At 36.5% G+C, this 19,324-nt stretch overlaps 1 protein-coding gene across 17 annotated transcripts in view; it reads left to right on the top strand.

Moving 5' to 3' along the window:
* Window positions 1-16,817, top strand: part of LOC126814921 (peripheral plasma membrane protein CASK) — a 416,793-nt gene extending 399,976 nt beyond the window's left edge. For 14 of the 17 annotated variants that reach the window (XM_050540435.2, XM_050540408.2, XM_050540427.2 and 11 more), the window contains 7 exons: window positions 470-568; window positions 1,628-1,775; window positions 2,720-2,860; window positions 4,071-4,151; window positions 4,894-5,096; window positions 6,891-6,986; window positions 10,240-16,817. In XM_050540435.2, the coding sequence (XP_050396392.1) occupies window positions 470-568; window positions 1,628-1,775; window positions 2,720-2,860; window positions 4,071-4,151; window positions 4,894-5,096; window positions 6,891-6,986; window positions 10,240-10,416 (945 nt within the window). In that variant the 3' untranslated portion in view covers window positions 10,417-16,817. Of the gene's footprint in view, window positions 1-469; window positions 569-1,627; window positions 1,776-2,719; window positions 2,861-4,070; window positions 4,152-4,893; window positions 5,097-6,123; window positions 6,205-6,890; window positions 6,987-10,239 lie in introns of all 17 variants that reach the window. The other 3 variants (XM_050540452.2, XM_050540444.2, XM_056101866.1) reach the window with 1 other exon arrangement.
* Window positions 16,818-19,324: the final 2,507 nt, after the last annotated feature.

Raw genomic sequence — 19,324 nt, 5'->3', positions numbered from 1 at the left:
GCTGCCCAGGCAAAATTTCCCACATAGCACACTGTATGGTGTATGTCCGCCTTCATTAGCCCAGTCAGAAGAGACCAGTAGGACGTTAAACTCCATTTCATTTCATTTCATTTTATCTGAAAGGGAGAGGGGGGTTGGATGGCTGAATGGTTAGCACACGCACGCTGTATCATATGGTCTGTCATTGAGTCAACTGGCGGGGTTTTGATTCCCCGGTTGTACGTGACAAATTATTGAAATAAAATTGAACCATGTGTTAGTCCAGAAATGACCTAGTTTGTGTCGAGTGGATGTTAAACCCCATTCTCTCTCTCTCTTTGAAAGGGAAATAAATACTTGTTTAAAGTCGATGTTTCAGGAAAGTAAATAGAAAATTATTAACTTTTCCAAATGCCCTCAAACCTTGCCTTGTCTTTAAAGTTAAAGATTTGTAATATCATGCTAATTTAAAATGTTTCTATATTTTCAGATATTTGTACGAGCATTATTTGAATACGACCCACGAGATGATGACCTTATTCCATGTTCGCAGGCAGGAATTCCGTTTAAAGTTGGGGAAATATTACGTGTAGGTTCTTTAGTTTTCCTTTTCAAAAATATAGATAGGAGATAGATGATATAGGTATAGCCCATTCCTTGATTGGTTTCCCCAGTGGTGCAGGACAAAGGGTCTGACAAGGACAACTGTCTAGTCATTCAGATTGGCCAAAAAAATGAGGTCCTGTGTACACATTATTGGTGTGCACGTAAAAGAACACTTAAAATTTGATATAAGAGTAGGCCGTAGCGCAGCTGTTTGGACAAAATTTTCCTCATGGATAGGGGAACTAAACACTATAATCCATGTATCATTTAATCTTGTTAAGAAATAAACAACCTAATTGATTATTGATGTATAATGGTCAGGAAATTAAATACTTGTAAATTGGACACTCATTATCAAAATTAATCAGTCAGCTTTAATCTGGACGCATGTACAAATTAGATGATTTGGGGTGATGTTAAGTGATTTTTACGAATTTTTAAACAAAGATTTGATATTAAATGAATGTGAAAGAACTGAATACACAAGATTAAATGATACCCGGGTTACAGTGACAGTGTCTCGGTAAATTTGGCGCTGACTAACCTGGAAGCATCATGGTGTTGCCCGAGAAAGCTTCAAGGTTTTCCAATCTGGTTTCCTCTTGCCACCTGTGCAGAGCCAAAGGTTCCGTGCCCATTATTGGCAGCATGTTAAATGTCATTTCATTTCATTATGGGAATTTAGAGTCTTACTATCCAGTAGTGTGTAAATGAAATAGATGGGTGTATCATAAGGTCTGTCATTGAGTCATCTGGCATGGTTTTGATTCTCTGGTTGTATGTTACAAGGAGTAGGGTCACCTGTCCAACCTTGTGGGTTTTCTCCGGGTCCTCCGGTTTCCTCCCACTGCTAAAATTGAATCATGTGTTAGTCCCGAAATTACTTGGTCTGTGTCAAGTGGACGTTGAGTCACTGATGAAAACTGCACTATTGTAATAATAATACGTCCAGTTTTGTATATCTTAAAAATTGGCCTGATACTGTTCGATATCACGCACATAAAGAGAAGACTGATGAAGATCAAATTTGTCCATTTTACAGGTTATTAGTAAAGATGATTCTAATTGGTGGCAGGCGAGGAAGTGGGACAGTTTATCTACAGAACCTGCTGGTCTTATTCCATCACCAGAATTACAGGAATGGAGAACGGCGTGTGCTGCCATAGAACGAGCACGAAGAGAACATGCAGGTATGAATCGTCAGTGTCACATATAGATTGTGCACATGATCCTCTAGTGCACAAGATTATGAACTTCTGTATATTTATCCAAATGTTCATCCATAGTGGCACTGAGAGTAAGGTCTCAGGTGTGATCCTGGTTGTAGCTGATAAAGTCCCTAAGGATTTTCTAGCCTGGATCCCCCTAGTCAGTGGTGTAGGATGGAAGCCTGGGAAAACGAAAGCATCTAGTAATTTGGATGGCACAAAAAAACAAGTCCATGTACATACCTTTGGCAGAATGTTAAAAATTACCTTCCCCATTGGTAATAACAAGTAGACTGTAGTGCCGCTTACTTCGTTGGCCCAGATTGTGCAAAAAGGACATTAAACCCCATTTTGGAAGGGATAGCCTACTGAAACAGGCTCTGACTATGCATCCTTTCTTCCTTCCTGGTTTAGGGTTTAGTGGGGGGGTTGGATAGCCGAATGGTTAGCGCGTGGGCACTGTATCACAAGGTCTTTCATTGAGTCATCTGGCGTGGTTTCGATTCCCTGGTTGTATGTGACAAGGAGTAGGGTCGCCAGTTCAACCTTTTGAGTTTTCTCCGGGTCTTCCGGTTTCCTACCACTACTAAAGACCCATACGTGCAAGCGAATTATTGCAATAAAATTGAACCATATGTTATTCCTGAAATGACCTAGTTTGTGTCGAGTGGACATTAAACCCCATTTCTCTCTCTCTCTCTCTCTCTCTCTCTCTCTCTCTCTTTCTCTCTCTCCTGGTTTAGTTTCTGGAGAATTTCTGATAATCCGTTTAAGATATCTGTAATATTGTACACATACCACTCCATTATAATGGTTATACCATTTGCCAATTTGAAATTTCCTGAAAACAAATTTGACTTAGTTTTTAGTTTTTGTATACAGGGGTTCAGGATTTTGATGATTGTATATTATTTTTTTTTTTTCAGTCCATTGTTCGTGGTTTGGTAGAAAGAAGAAAGACAAATACTTGGCCAAACATAATGCAGTCTTTGATCAACTTGATCTTGTTACATATGAGGAAGTTGCTCGATTGCCTGTTTTTATGAGAAAAACTCTGGTTTTACTGGGTAAGTTAAGGACTTTTAAAACACACTTTCCTTGCCATTTGGAATTTAACTAGGTAAACTGAACTTCATTATACCGGGAGCCACAGTGGTGACTCAGTGAGTATGATCCTGGCTCACTAACCAATATGTCCCGGGTACGATCCCTGTGTTGGCCGAGAAAGTTGATCAGAGGCTTCCCCTTGTCGGAGGGAGCCATGGTGGCTAGGTGGTTAAGACGCTGGCTCACTAGCCTGGAAGTTGGGTGTTCAATCCCTGCATTGGCCGAGAAAGTTCATCCTGATTTTCAAATGTGGTTTCCCCTTGTCAGTGGTGCAGAACAGAGGGCCTGACAAGGACAGCTGTCTAGTCCTTGGGATGATACAAAAAAACAAGATCCCGTGTATACATTGGAATGCACGTAAAAGAGTAGGCGATAGTGCCGCTGTCCGGGCAAAATTTCGCTCATAGCACACTGTATGGCGTATGCCCGTCTTCATTAGCCCAGTATAGGAGCAGAACAGTAGGACGTTAGACCCCATTTCATTTCAAAAGAGTATAGCACTGTCTCTTTAACCAGAAGGTCCAGCATCCTATCATGGTTTTAGATAAGAAAGCTCTTCCAGATTTTGTAAGACTTGGGTCCTTAAGACAATATTGGGTCTTTGAAAAATTGTTCTCTCAAAATATCCATCAAACTCTATCTGTTTATTGACCTATGGTTGGTAGACCAAATAAGGTAATGTTCTCTCCCCTAGTCTTGGGAAATGGGGAGGTTTATTCCATATTTGGGATGGAAATCAACCTCAAGGTCAATCTAGGATGTGCAGAAATTAGGGGTTATAAAGGAGGGTGTTGAGCAAGAGCTCACCCAGGTATTCCGAGCAGCTATCATTTATTGAGAATGAGGGATATTCGAAGCCATTCCAGCTTAACAATAAAATGTAGGACCCATTTAACCTGTAGTGTTATATAATACGATCACAAAGAAAACACAACAAGGAAGTCCAATATTTCTACAATTTTCCAGCCTGATTTCCTCTTATTGGTGGTGTAGGACGGAAAGTCTTGCAAGGAAAGTGTCTATTCTTTCAGAGTTCTCCCTAGGTTTCCCAAAATAACTCATCAAATATCATTTATATATGACCATTATCAAGGAAGTTATCGTATGTCTAATTTTCAATTTTATAGGGATTATTTTTTAAATTAAATATACATGTTGTCTTTATTGCAGGTGCTCATGGTGTAGGAAGACGTCATATAAAAAACACTCTTATAACCAGTCAACCAGACCGATTTGCCTACCCCATTCCACGTAAGTCATTTAATTCTCATCACCCAGAAGTGTTAGTTCAAATGATAATTATCATCCACAAAAGAATGGTTACTTACAAAATCTTTAAAACTTAGACAGATGCCTGATGGTCTCTATTTCCTGATAAAAATAAGTCAATTTATGATTGTTCAATGCCATTTATGATTGCCATAAACGTCTATCAGGGTTCTGTACTAGACACTTTCAAATTCAACCTGAATTATTTAATTGAGTTTCATTCCATTAACACACAGGAAATGTGAGTCAGTGCTAATCAGTGAGGATTATTTTTTTTATTTTTGAAAGAAAAAACAACCCTTTTCAAGTGACTCGGCAATATGGTATTTGAGATCCTGGGCCCTGTTTCTCGAAATCTTAACCAAATTTTAGTGGAAACTTCAATTTTGATTGGCTAAGCACTAAAATCAATCTACTATTATCCAATCAAATTACTAAAATTTTGATTTTATCTTAGTTAAAATTTCACGAAACAGGCCCCAGAACTTTAACCCATTAAGCGTGACTTTTTAAAAAAGTTAACTACCCCCTATTGTGTAATTAATTTGACGAAGTGACGAAGAACTATGTACTATTCTAAGAATAGGTTAGGGAAAATACCTCCAAGGCGTTATATGACACCCTACACGCAGTGAGTGGCAGTTGTCCAGGACGTTATATAACGACCTACGCACTTAACGGGTTAAATACTCAATACGCCATTGTCATTTTTCTGTTATTGCAGATACAACGAGACCTCCGAGAGAAAATGAAGAAGATGGCAAAAATTATTTCTTCGTATCTCATGAACAGATGATGAAAGATATCGCTAATAATGAATACCTGGAATATGGTACTCACGAAGATGCAATGTACGGAACCAAGTTAAAAACAATAAAACAAATCCATGTACGAAATCTAATGGCCATATTAGACGTCGAGCCACAGGTAAGTCTTATCTTTTTAACCAAATCTGTAAGAAATTGGGGGGATCACGTAGCTAAGTGGGTAAGACGCTGGCTCGCTAGCCTGGAGGTCGGGTGTTCGATCCCTGCATTGGCCGAGAAAGTTCATCCAGATTTTCCGGCGTGGTTTCCCCTTGTCAGTGATGCAGGATGGTCCAGTGTACAAATTGGCGTGCACGTAAAAGATCCCTTGGCAGTTGCCTGGCCAAAATTTTCCTCATAGCACACTGTATGGTGTATGCCCGTCTTCATTAGCCCAGTTTAGGAGCAGAACAGTACGACTTTAAACCCCATTTCATTTGTAAGAAATTGGAGCCGCAGTGACTAAGTGAATAAGGCGCTGGCTCACTAACAGAGAGGACCAGAGTGCATTTCAGTTGAAAAAATCCCTCTGGAATTTCTACTTCATTACACCTTGCAGTAAGTGATGCAGGAAAGAGGATTTTGTAAGGATCTAGTCAATCGTATGGGATGAAAAACCGAGATTGAATTTGATGAAGAGTGGGTAGAATTGCTGCTGTCAACTGTTGACCTGATAACATTATTGCAAATTTTACATATATTTTTAGGTGTCTTGACTTAAACAATAAAATGATCAATTTTACTGTAATTATTGTTTTAAGGTTAAATTCTTTGAGATTGTAGTTTATGGCATGTAAAATGACTGGCAGGTAAATTCTCCAGTCAGTCAATTTCAATGTCAGTCAGTCCAGACTGCCAAATATGTTTGAAATAAGAACCCTGGTTCAAATATACTAAATACTAGTGAATGAATCTTGTAAAGCTCAAGTATTATCCAATAGTTGTGTTGATACAACTGTGTTGTGAAAAAATACCAGTGAATGAATCTTAGAGCAGGCTTATTAGAGCATGCAATATGTATGGAGTGAGCGCAATCATAAATATACATTATTATTATTATTATTATCCTGTAAATATGTTATTTATTATTAAATGTTATTTAGAGTGTTGTAAATATTTTTCAAATTATTTTGCATTTCACTTTTCAGGCCATAAAAGTTTTACGCTCCAGTGAATACACACCTTTTATAGTTTTTATTGCAGCCCCAACATTACCAGCCATTCATCAGGTACCCATCAACCAAATATGGTCGTTATTACCATATTAGGATGTAAATAACAGCATGGCTAGCAGATGATATATCCACCAAAATTCTAATTGGCTGATATGCATGATAGAATATTTGTTTTTGCATGCATTTTAATTTGGGTTCAAATTTTTATTCAATAATTTTTTTTTTGTTCTTTACAGGCCTGAGTGAATTCTTATTTTTTTTGAATTACAATAACATTATCAAAGAAAATATTGCTATTTACATATTTTGAATTCATGTCTTAGTAAAAATTCAATGGAATTAAACCATATTTTGCAAGAGATTCAAAATTTCTCAAATGATGTTCAGATTCTTCTTTGACGAATTCTAATCTGTGTACCTTATGCTAGATCCCACTATCACGAATCGCGCTACGATGGAAATCGTGGTTTTAATTGTGTAGTAATAGTAGTGATCTTATCAGGTCTTATCATATATTGAGGTCAGTCGTAGCAATCGTGTTGGTCGTATCGAAACGTATCTGCACGTTCCAGATCGTGGACTCGATAGGGGCAATCCTATCGTAACACATTGCACTAGAGTGGGAACGTAACATTAGGTGTAAATTGCAATATTTTCTTTTACCTGTGTGGCATGAATTAAATACATAAATTTGGATATTTTGTTTTGGAATGAAGTATGCATGTGCTAAATATTTTCAGGCACTAAAAATACTTCGGGCGGCTGATTACGCACCGTTTGTTGTTTTCATTGCGGCACCTCGAGTCAGTGATTTGAAAGATATGAAACATGTCAATGTAAGTGTAACCAAAAAAATGATTGGATGTGAGATATTAGATAAAAATGAACATAATGGATATATTTGATTGGATTTGGGATATTAGATAAAATTAACATAAATGGATATATTTGATTCAATTTGGGATATTAAATAAAATGAACATAATGGATATATTTGATTCAATTTGGGATATTAAATAAAATGAACATAATGGATATATTTGATTCAATTTGGGATATTAAATAAAATGAACATAATGGATATATTTGATTCAATTTGGGATATTAAATAAAATGAACATAATGGATATATTTGATTCAATTTAGGATATTAGATAGTAACTGAACATAGCTGATATATTTGATTCAATTTGGAATATTTGATAGTAAATGAACATAACTGTTATATTTGATTGGATATGAGATATTTGATAGTAACTGAACATAGCTGATATATTTGATTCAATTTGGAATATTTGATAGTAAATGAACATAACTGTTATATTTGATTGGATATGAGATATTTGATAGTAAATGAACATAATGGATATATTTGATTCAATTTAGGATATTAGATAGTAACTGAACATAGCTGATATATTTGATTCAATTTGGAATATTTGATAGTAAATGAACATAACTGTTATATTTGATTGGATATGAGATATTTGATAGTAAATGAACATAATGAATATATTTGATCCGATTTGGGGTATTAGATAAAATGAACATGATGAATATATTTGATCTGATTTGGGATATTTGATAGTAAATGAACATAAATGAATATATTTGATGCGATTTGGGATATTTGAAAGAAAATGAACATAATGAATATTTTTGATCCGATTTGGGATATTTGATAGTAAATGAACATAAATGGATATATTTGATTTGATTTGGGAGATTAGATAGAAATTGTTTTGTGATAATTTGTAGTAAAATCGTTGTGGTGTAGATGATCGCTTGGTTTATGTTAGTTACTGGTTTATTTTCATGTTGAGAATTTGTTTGGTTATTCTCAGATTACAATATACTCCCGGGATCCCGTAAGCAATGTTCTCTCTAAATTTAGGGGGGGGGGTTGGATAGCTGAATGGTTAGCAGGTGCGTGCTATATCATAAAGTCTGTCATTGAGTCAACTGGCATGGTTTCGAATCCCCGGTTGTACGTGACAAGGAGTAGGGTCGCTAGTCCAACCTCGTGGGTTTTCTCCATGTCCTCTGGTTTCCTCCCACTGCTGAAGACCCCTACACGCAAGCGAATTATTGAATAAAATTAAATCATATGTTAGTCCCGAAATGACCTAGTTTGTGTCGAGTGGACGTTAAACCCCATTTCTCTCTCTCTCTCTAAATTTAGTACAAATGTAAATTGAAATTATTGTAAGATAACTTGTACATCTCTCTTGTCTGATGGGGGGATTGGATGGTTTGAATGGCTAGCGCGTGCGCTCTGCATTGTAAGGACTGTCATTGAGTTAACTGGTGTGGCTTCGATTCCCAGGTTGTACGTGACAATGTGTAGGGTCGCCTATTCAACCTATTGGATTTTCTCCTGGTCCTCCGGTCCCACCCTTTCCCCACGCGCATGTGAATTATTGAAATAATATTGAACTATATGTTAGCCTCAAAATGACCTAGTTTGTGTCGAGTGGACGTTAAACCCCATTTCTTTCTCTATCTGGTTTGCCTGATAAAACTGTATTGGCAAATCAAAAGGGGTCATTCTGAAGTGCCTAAAACTTTTGCACACATAAATTTTCTTTGTGTGCTTCTTGCAAAGCATGTATGCACGTGCACATGCACACTTTTTAAAGTGATTTTGGGTGGATGGCACTTCATTTGAATTTAATTTTTAACATTCTTCATCAAATTGATTATTTTTTGGTTTGAAATTTAGTATTTGGTTTTGGTGGTAGTTTTGTTTTTCATTAGGTATTAAAATATAAATGTTGTATAATGTAGAATGTCATCTTGCTTGTTGGAAAGGTGGGGGGTGGGGATGGCTAAATGGTTAATGCACTGTATGTGATGGTCTGTCATTGAGTCAACTGGCGTGGTATTGATTCCCCCAGTTGTACGTGACGAGGAGTAGGGTTGCCTGACCAACCTCGTGGGTTTTCTCAGTGTCCTCCGGTTTCCTCCCACTGCTACAGACCCCTACGTGCCAACGAATTATGGAAATAAAATTGAAGGATATGTTAGTCCCGAAATAACCTAGTTTGTGTCGAGTGGACATTAAACCCCATTTCTCTCTCTCTCCCTTGAAAAAGGGGGTACTTTTGCCGAAAAGTAATTGATCCTTGTGTGTAAATGATTGAATTAGCCGACTAAAAAACGCTTTGTATAATAATAAGCCTGTAATTTATGTAAACAGTTTAAATTATGCATGAATAACAAAATATCTATAATACTTACATGTATTAATCGTTCATTTTAACTATGTAATATGTTGTAAGAGTTGCTGGGTCGGGTGTTCGATCCCTGCATAGGCCGAGAAAGTTCACCCAGATTTTCCGGCATGGTTCCCACTTGTCAGAGATGCAGGACGGAAGGCCTGACAAGGACAGCTGTCTAGTTATTCGGATGAGACGAAAAAACGGTTTTCCATGTACACATTGGCGTGCACGTACAAGATCCCTTGACAGTTGGAATTCGATATAAGAGTAGGCCATAGTGCCACTGTCCTGGCAAAATTTCCCTCATAGCACACTGTATGGCGTATGCCCATCTTCATTATCCCAATTTGGAGCAAAACAGTAGGACGTTAAACCCCATTTCATTTCATTTTGTAAGAGTTGCTGAGATAAAAGTCATTCTAAGTAGCACGAGCATGGCAGTGCTGATGGGTTAACAATTTTATCTTTTACTAAAATCCTATGATAACTTCACTTGAATTGAGACTAGAAAGTTCTTATAATTTGAATCTTGATGTGAGATATTGAAAATATGAGCTACTCGCAGGATTAAGAATATGAAATACTATATCATATGGCAAGAGAAAGAATTCTGTCTCGAATCAATGCTGGGGGAATCGAAGTTTTCCCTGAACTCCGGAAAAACATATTCTGTATTAATTGATATGCAAAATTCTGGGGGATTTTGGCACTAATATTCATAGCTTATGCCTGTTGGGACAGGCAAGCACACCGTTCACTGACATTGTTTCAACTATAAGATTATTTAAATAATCATTTTCACATGTAGATAAATGCTTTTGGGACAAACATTATGCTAGTCTCATATTTTATCATTATTATTTTTCAGGATGGCAGTTTGGAACGATTAGCCAGGGAAAGTGAACTTTTGGAGAAGGCATACGGACATTACTTTGATTATAAAATTGTGAATAACGATATCGACGAAACCATAAGAACTTTAGAAAAAGCCATTGATGAAGTCTGTACGACTCCACAGTGGGTACCCGTTAGTTGGGTCTATTAATAAACCGTAACCATGGAAATCATACATCTCATCAACGATGCCTTATATGGAAACATTGCTGATTTATTATTTCTGTATCCATAGTGATTTGAATATGACTGAACATCGTGTATATCCTTTATTCTGGGAATATTGATGAAGTTTATATCAATTAATGTTCCTAGATCTCGACAGCTCTTGACATTTCAACAAATTGGTTTAGGCAGGATTATATACAAAGGTATATTTGTTTAATGTTTTATGCTTTTGAGATGAATCGACTAAAATCATAATGGGTAAAAATAATAAAAATTAAAAAAATTAAAGCCAATATTTGGTTTTTCCTGCAACCCCTATTAGTCTTAATATTCCCCTTATTACTGTGAAAGATTTTGCAAATATTTTTGTCAATTGAATAGTTCAGTCTGATTAAAATACAGATCTATATTTTGTTTCGTTTTTTTATACTTTCGATGGCCTACACTACATGAAGATCTGACCAGTTGTACTGCAAGGTCGCGTCAGGGGTCTTATGAGCGGCTTTTGACCCTATGACGTCAAACATTGATTAATCAATCAGCATTGACGTTTCTTGTGGTTTATCCACAGTTCTGTGTATGGCACGACAAGAAGACGCCGTAACAGATGGTTTTATTGGGTAATCCCTCAGGCCATCCAGAACACCTGTTATATAACAACTGTTCCAGATCCTAGTGTAGTAAAGACAAGGAAAAAACGAAATTTTGAACTATAAAAAAAGAAATGAAATAGGATCTGTGTTTTAATCAGATTGGATAATAGTTATAAACTATTGGAGACACAAGAGTTGTATTGTATTATTATCATATTTTATAATATTGTTAAAACATTGTATTTACATTTTATTCTTTTTAATCTTTTATTTCTGAGCTTGGTGGCTTAATACAAATAACGTAATGTATAAATATACAGTGCAGGCATGGTCTTAACGGTTTTACCGGCACTTGTGTACAGCTACTTGGGGAACGATAATCCAATTAAAGTGTATATATAAGTCGAGTAAGCATTGAGCCAAAAACTATTGAACAGATTCGGTAAAACAATAACATAATTAAACTTGGTAAACTAGTTGGGTAAGCAATAATCCAAGTAAACTGGGTAAACCGACGGGAGGAAACATTAACCTACCAAATTAAACTTGGTAAACCAGTTCTGTGAGAAATAACCCAAGTCCACTAGGTAATCAATAACCCAAGTCCACTGGGTAATGGGTAATCAATAACCCGAGTCCACTGGGTAATCAATAACCCGAGTCCACTGGGTAATCAATAACCCAAGTCCACTGGGTAATCAATAACCCGAGTCCACTGGGTAATCAATAACCCAATTCCACTGGGTAATCAATAACTCAATTACACCAAGTAGACCAATCGGTAAGCAATAAGCCATGTACACTGTTGGATAATGAAAAAGACAAATACACTGTGTAAACCAGTTTGATAAGCAACAACCCAGGTACAATGGGTAAACTGTCTTGGACAATAACCCAGGCATAAACTAACTGGGTAAATATTAACCCAATTAATTACCAAGTAGACCATTTAGATAAATAAACTCAGTAGATTGATCGAGTAAAATGTTTCAACAATAACCCCAATAATGGAGTATCTGGGATAAACTTACCAATTAACACGAAGACAGGGTCTATTTTAACGTACATACAGGCACGAACCTGCCTCTGGATAAAAAATCTGTGCTTTGAAAATCTGAAATCTGTGCTTTGAAAATATGTTATGTAGACTTGTGAATCTGACAAGATTGTATGGGGAAGCTTAGCTGTCATTATGATCATCGACCACTTTCGATTTGTTTCAAAAGTTTTGTAATGTTGATGTATTCCTACTACCACCACCTAAAGCACGAAAATTACATAGCAGGTGCAGGAGACAGTAAAGGTTCGTTTTTTTCTTTTGGATCGACGTTGGACGGTTATAAATATAAATATATGTTAATTCTCTTATATTTTGGTTATAAAAGTGTAAGCATGATATCGTGTTTTTGGAAGTCAAATTCTGGAAATTTTCACGGAACTCCAAAACGCCAGAAACCATGCTTCGATTTCTTTCAAAAGTTTTGTATTGTTGATATATTCCTACCAACACCTAAATCACGAAAATTACATAGCAGAACATCGTCAGGTGCAGGAGACAGTAAAGGTTCGTTTTCGCCAATAAAACCTTAAAATAGGCCCAGCACAAAGATAAATTAAAATGGGATACATATATATTATCTGATGAGGGTTATTGGTTACACAAATAAACTTGCAAATAATTCTAATAATAATCTGAGTAAACCCAGGCAAACATTTAAAGATACATTATGGGAGATTAGATAAAGAGGGGGGGGGGGCTGAATGGTTAGCACGTGCGTGTTGCACCATAAAGTCTGTCATTGAGTTAACTGGCGTGGTTTCGAATCCCTGGTTGTACGTGGCAAGGAGTAGGGTCGCCTGTCCAACCTCGTGGGTTTTCTCCGGGTCCTCCGGTTTCCTCCCACTGCTAAAGACCCCTACGCGCAAGCGTATTATTGAAATAAAATTAAACCATGTGTTAGTCCCGAAATGACCTAGTTTGTGTCGAGTGGACGTTAAACCCCATTTCTCTCTCTCTAGATAGATAGAGAGCTGGCAGTTCTCACTATAATAGTTAAAAACTACATAATGTAAAGGGAACTTGCTGAAAATTTCAGTCAAATTGATCCACTGTGAACCGAGAATTTAGCGATTGAATTTTCGGCCTAGCTTCGATCATCATTAGTAAAGTTGGTACGATAAAAAAACATAGTCTTGATTATCCATTTCATGATTAAATCATGAATGGAAGTTGAGCAGCAAATCGGATCCTAATCCAACAAATATCGCAGGCTAACAATGACATCGAGAGTTGATTATGGTCTGGATCAGTTAATTAATGTCTCATAATTTAGATAACATTTTAGGCCTAAAGAAAAACCTGAAATAGGCAGATTTAGCTCTTGAATAATGTATGTTTAAATGTTTATCAGACCCGGTTTTACAGTTTTAGATCTACATTGCCAGGGAAATACTTACCTGTTATAAATTTACATAAAATTACTTTACAACCATCTACCAACAATGTGCAAACAAATTAAACTGAGAAAAAAATGGTCATATTTCCGCTTTAAATTCAACTCTTGCTATCATACTTGACATATTGTCAATGGAGATCATTATTTTGTGTTATCTATAGCATTTACATGGATTCTCGAATAATACGATTTGGTTGTTTTGTTTTAATATTGTGTACAAATATATAATATTATTATAAATTGTTTTATTGCCTGTAAATGGTGGCAGTATTAAGTTGATTGTAAAGAATAGTTTAGTTTTTATATATATATATATATACCGGTATTTAGTCACATATTCAACACAACACTGGAAAGGGTGGCAAACTTATCTCCCCTTACGATAGCCATTTATTTAAATTATATAGATTTTGGGTTTCTTGTAATCCAGTTTTCTATTATTTACTTACTAGTGATTAATGGGGGTATTATACAGCTAAATATGTTTTTCTTCCCTGAGTTTCCATATCCATTATAAACAATATAGTGGTCATATAGGGGGAGGTAACTCTTATTACTTAAAGTTGTTGAACAGATGATTTTAATTGAAATGTGTTAAACCTCTGTTTCAAACTTGCATTAAAGAAATAGGGATATTTGCTAAACTTATTATAGTCACAAAATTAGTAAAGTTTAGGGGCATGGGGCTCACTCATTACCTAAGGCATCTGCCGCGATAATTTTAGTGTTCACAGGAACAAGATCTAGATTTTCATGTAGTCTTGGTAGATTAATAAACATAACAATATTTTTCTATGAAAAGCCTAAGCTAAAGTAATGCACTATCATAAATCTAGCTATAGCTTTTTGGAAATATTGCTTAGCTAGACATTATTAATAGATCGGAATTAAGAGATTGGGATGTTAAAGGACAATAACACAGAGATCATTGCTACGATAGCTGCGTTATTTGGCATTCAAGAAATGAAAGTGACGAAAGCCAAAAGGAAAACACAAGTTATCCTTAAAATTATATTTGGAACGTGTTTAACCAGTTCTATCACTTATGTGATAATGACTGACACCAATATTGTCCTTTAATGTGACTGCAATTACCAGATTGGGATGTTAATGTGACTACAATTACCAGACTTATTTCTAACACATAATTGAAAGCAAGTATATAACATAACAGAAGAGCTTGAAATACAATAATATTTTTTATCATTAATGTTATCCAATTTTTATTTCTTATGTATTCATTTTTATTTTGAATTCATTTCATTGTACATCATCTTCTTAAACCAAATATAGACAGGAACTTACATTGGAAATATGTTACAAATTATAGACTATAATGAAACAATTTAGGAATATTGCATTTTTTTTGGCTAGGAGGTTAAACTCTTAAGCCTTGGGCCAATGAAAAGGTATATCTAAAAAATACATGTAATAAAGCTTATTAGATTTAATAAAATGTGATGCAGCATTTATTACTGGCTAAATACACTCAATCTGATTAAAACACAGATCCTACTTCGTTTCGTTTTTATAGTTCAAAATTTCATTTTACTTGTATTTACTACACTAGGATCTGGAAGAGTTGTTATCATTGATGTGTTCTGGATGATGTGAGGGTTTAACCAATGAAACAAGCTTTTGGTGTGTGGTGCATGGAAGTGTGGGTAATCCACTAGTTGATCAAATGTTTGATGTCATAGGGTCAAAAGCCGCTCGGATGACCTCTGACGCGACCTATCACTACAACTGGTCAGATCTTCATGTAGTGTAGGCCATGAAAGTATAAAAAAACGAAACGAAATATAGATATGTATTTTAATTAGATTGAATGATACTTTTATGGTAATTAATGTTTAATATCACTTTAGTTTTCTAAAAATATAAAAACATCCTTCCAGCTTTCATTAAAACGTGGTAGCTACATAAATGTTGTTTAAACATATGATAATAATATTGATTTCAACTGTATTGAATTCATGGGATATCGAACAATTGCTTATGTTAATCGACTTCCCAGTCAATAATATTGGTAATAATATCTATGTATTAATTAATAAGTATATTTATATTATAGCCAGATATTAAATCATTTGACGTTATTATTGTCAAGCCTTTATAGCTTATAGGTCAATATTTCCAAGCAACATATAATATTAGAAATTTCATGAGGCAAAGAAAGGTATCATTTTTATTTCGGCTTGCAGTCCTTTGTTTTTATTGAGCTGGATACGCAATGTCAGTTGCTTCAGTATACCAAGGGTCCGATTCTTGTACAAATTGAGCGTTTCCTGTCTGAAGAATTAAAATTAAGAATTGTTCTTTTAAATTGGGAATAGGTGTACTTTTTTGAGAATTTGCGTATTGCATTATTAGACGTTTGAGCAAACAATTACATATGCATGTCCTTTATATGTAAAATTTAGGTTGTGTATTTGCGTATTTGTGTTGACCCGGTTGAACTAGGGAAAATTATGCGAATCTTGTAGTAACGAACGGTGTATGTGTTTGTATGTCGTGTGAAATTAAATGGACATTAATTGAGCACACCACTCATTAGATTTACAGTCGTCCTTTCTTCATTTAGGTCGTATGCTTGTAGTTTGTGTCGGACCCATTGAACTACGCAAGAATTATACGAATCGGGTGCCACCTGCATAGACTATTATCATCAATGGACTGATTTAAGTGTGTATGTAGCCCCTGTTAATTATCTTGGCATCTTAAATTACGTTAATCCAAATCCCCATTTTAAATCTGCTATGGGGATGCGCTTTTTTTCGGTCACAGATTAAATAGCAACAGTATATAAACCACCGACGTCTTCTAAATACAGTTCGCCCAGCTAGACCACACTTATGGACAACTAAATATTTCTTGATTAACCGACTGGCTAGACCACACTAATGGACAACTAAATATTTCTTGATTAACCGACGTCTTGATTAACTGTCGTAAGAGCATTTTGCATCTGTATTCTTCCCAAATTATACTGTTAACTGTCGTGTTACATCAAACCATACGTTCAATTAAATGCCAGATTTCAGCTAAAATTTAAAATAAATCTTGAAGCAGTAAACTGCCATTTGTTTAGGAATCGGACTCAAGCTGTTAATGACGAATATATTTTTTCGTGGATTTTCCAGCTAAATAAACAGAACTGCTATAGCTGTTGAAATGAATTTGTTGTGAATCAGGATACAATGTTCTGGTAAATATACATATTATATCCATATGTTAATATATAATAATTGATTAAAGTCATTGTGATGTTTTTTCTCATCTGGACCAAAATCTAGTACAATAAATAATGAAATAAATAATTGTTGATTACATTATATTGGAGTTGTTGTTCTTATTAAAAGTTACTTTACACATAAATAATGATAACCTGATGGGGGCCACAGTGGCTAAGACGCTGGCTTGCTAGCCTGGATGTCGCATGTTCGATCCCTGCATTGGCTGAGAAAGTTCATCCAGATTTTCCGACGTGGTTTCCACTTGTCAGTGATTCAGGATGGAGGGCCTGAGAAGGACAGCTGTCTAGTTGATCGAGTGGGACGAAAAACCAAGGCCTCGTGTATACATTGGCGTGCACGTAGAAGATCCCTTGGCAGTTGGAATTCGATGTAAGAGTATGCCATAGTGCTGCTGCCCGAAAAAAATTTCCCTCATTGCACACTATATGTCATATGCCCGTCTTCATTATAGTCAGTTCGCCAAACCCAACTTTTCGAGTGAACCTGGAAATTATTTACAAAGTTTTTTTTATGATTGATTTTAGTAGCCTAGGGTGTCCTCTTTCAGAATGTGCCGGGTGAACCTCGGTCACCATTGAGCGTTTTGAGAAATTCAAGATGGCGTCCAAGACTTCTGCCACATCAAATAATCCCCTATAGGTCCCATAGTAGGGGATATTTAAATGCAAATACCTATGCAGTTTGCGATATGATCAATAGCCATGGACATGCTTTGAGAGTATGTTCAGAGATGAAGAACTTATCGCCCCAACAGAACCACTGAGCTGCATGTGGGACACGCAATAGCGTCACACGTGGGACGGGTTCATTGTCAAATTTGACACTTCAAGGAAGGATTGATGAAAACTGTCGCCTGCTGGTTTATCTATCCATGTTTGCAATCCTATCAGTTCTTGCATAAGATTTACTGTTTAGCGTATCTTTGCTTTAGTGTGTTACGTTTAATTTGATCGGGGTTGTGTTCGTCGACGTCAACATCAACCGACAACACAGCAAGAATTGGCCGAGGCACTGCAAGAGGAGTGGGCCAGATTGCCCCAAATCGTGATTAGACCGTTGATCAGGAGCATGCCATGCCAAATTGTTGAATGTCTGAGGATTGGTGGAGCAATTACTCATTATTAAGACAAAAATCAAAAACATCCATTTTCACTTTTGACGGTGTATACATCTCTTTGCGAGTGAAATGGGGCCGTCAGATAAGCCGCCCATATGAACTGTTTATGTTCATGTGTAGGCAATTGGCCTGTTATTAACATACACTGGTTACCTCTAATAAAAACAGCAGTGCATTTCCGCAGTTTTGTATTGTTTCTGAATATCCCCAACTTTCTTTGAAGAGTATATTTATTCTAGGATGATAATTTTGGTGTCTAACCCTATGTTTTGGGGGTCAAGGTATACACTGAAATCATTTATTATGTTGTGGGGTGATTAGATGATAGTATAATCAAACATGCTAGACAATATGACCCTTTAACTAGTTAGCGGCGGTTGGGGGCGATTATTCCACCGAACGAAACTATATCTAGAGACAAACTATATATTTCTGGACATAGGAGCGTATGAGTGATAGGATAACACCACATACATCCCTATTAGGGGCTTCAGGGCCACATGTGTGGATAATCGATGTAACGATCTCCACTATGAATGATTGTTGATCACATGGCTAAGTTGGTAAGACGCTGTCTGATCGCTAGCCTGGAGGTCGGGTGTTCGATCCCTGCATGCCGAGAAACTTCATCCAGATTTTCCGGCGTGGTTTCCCCTTGTCAGTGATGCAGGACTGAGGGCCTGACAAGGACAGCTGTCTAGTCCTTCGGATGAGACGAAAAACCGAGGTCCCGTGTATATATTGGAATGCACGTAAAAGATCCCCAGGCATTTGGAATTTGATATAAGAGTAGGCGATCGTGCCGCTGCCCGGGCAAAATTTCCCTCATAGCATACTGTATGGCGTATGCCCGTCTTCATTAGCCCAGTATAGGAGCAGAACAGTAGGACGTTAAACCCCATTTCATTTCATTTCATTTCATTTCATTTCATTTCTTTTATTTGAACTTAAAATAAAACTCTTGTTATATACTATTCAAAAAAAGTAGGGGATATTTGATTTTGGGGGCATAATACTAAAATATGCAAATGACTACGAAAAAAGTCACTATAGAACCTAACAGAAGAAACATTTCCAGTTACATGTGACGCCCAAACGCACCAATAGCTACCGCATGGAATGCAGGTGATGCTTGGGATCATCATGGGGGTCCAACCCAAGATTTGCACGACTCTGACTTTGAATGTTACAGTCATTGTGGCATTGAATTCCAGGGTGGAAACATCAGTTTAATTGTTTTAGTGACCAGAAAACAAATTTTGATATGCGTCGGCTTACCCAAAATGAAAGGTTACGTGCCCTTGGCATGCTACAGATCGGCACAACACAGGCGGTTGTGGCGCGGACGATGAATGTTTCTCAGTCTGTCATAAGCAGGCTATGGTCCAGATACCGTGATACACAATCTGTACAGGACAGACCACGCTCAGGTCGACCAAGGGCGACAACTCAAGCCCAGGATCGATTT

This window comes from Patella vulgata, chromosome 1 (genome assembly GCF_932274485.2).
Source record: "Patella vulgata chromosome 1, xgPatVulg1.2, whole genome shotgun sequence".
NCBI classification, from domain to species: Eukaryota; Metazoa; Mollusca; class Gastropoda; family Patellidae; genus Patella; species Patella vulgata.
This window is presented reverse-complemented; position numbering and strand designations above follow the sequence as displayed.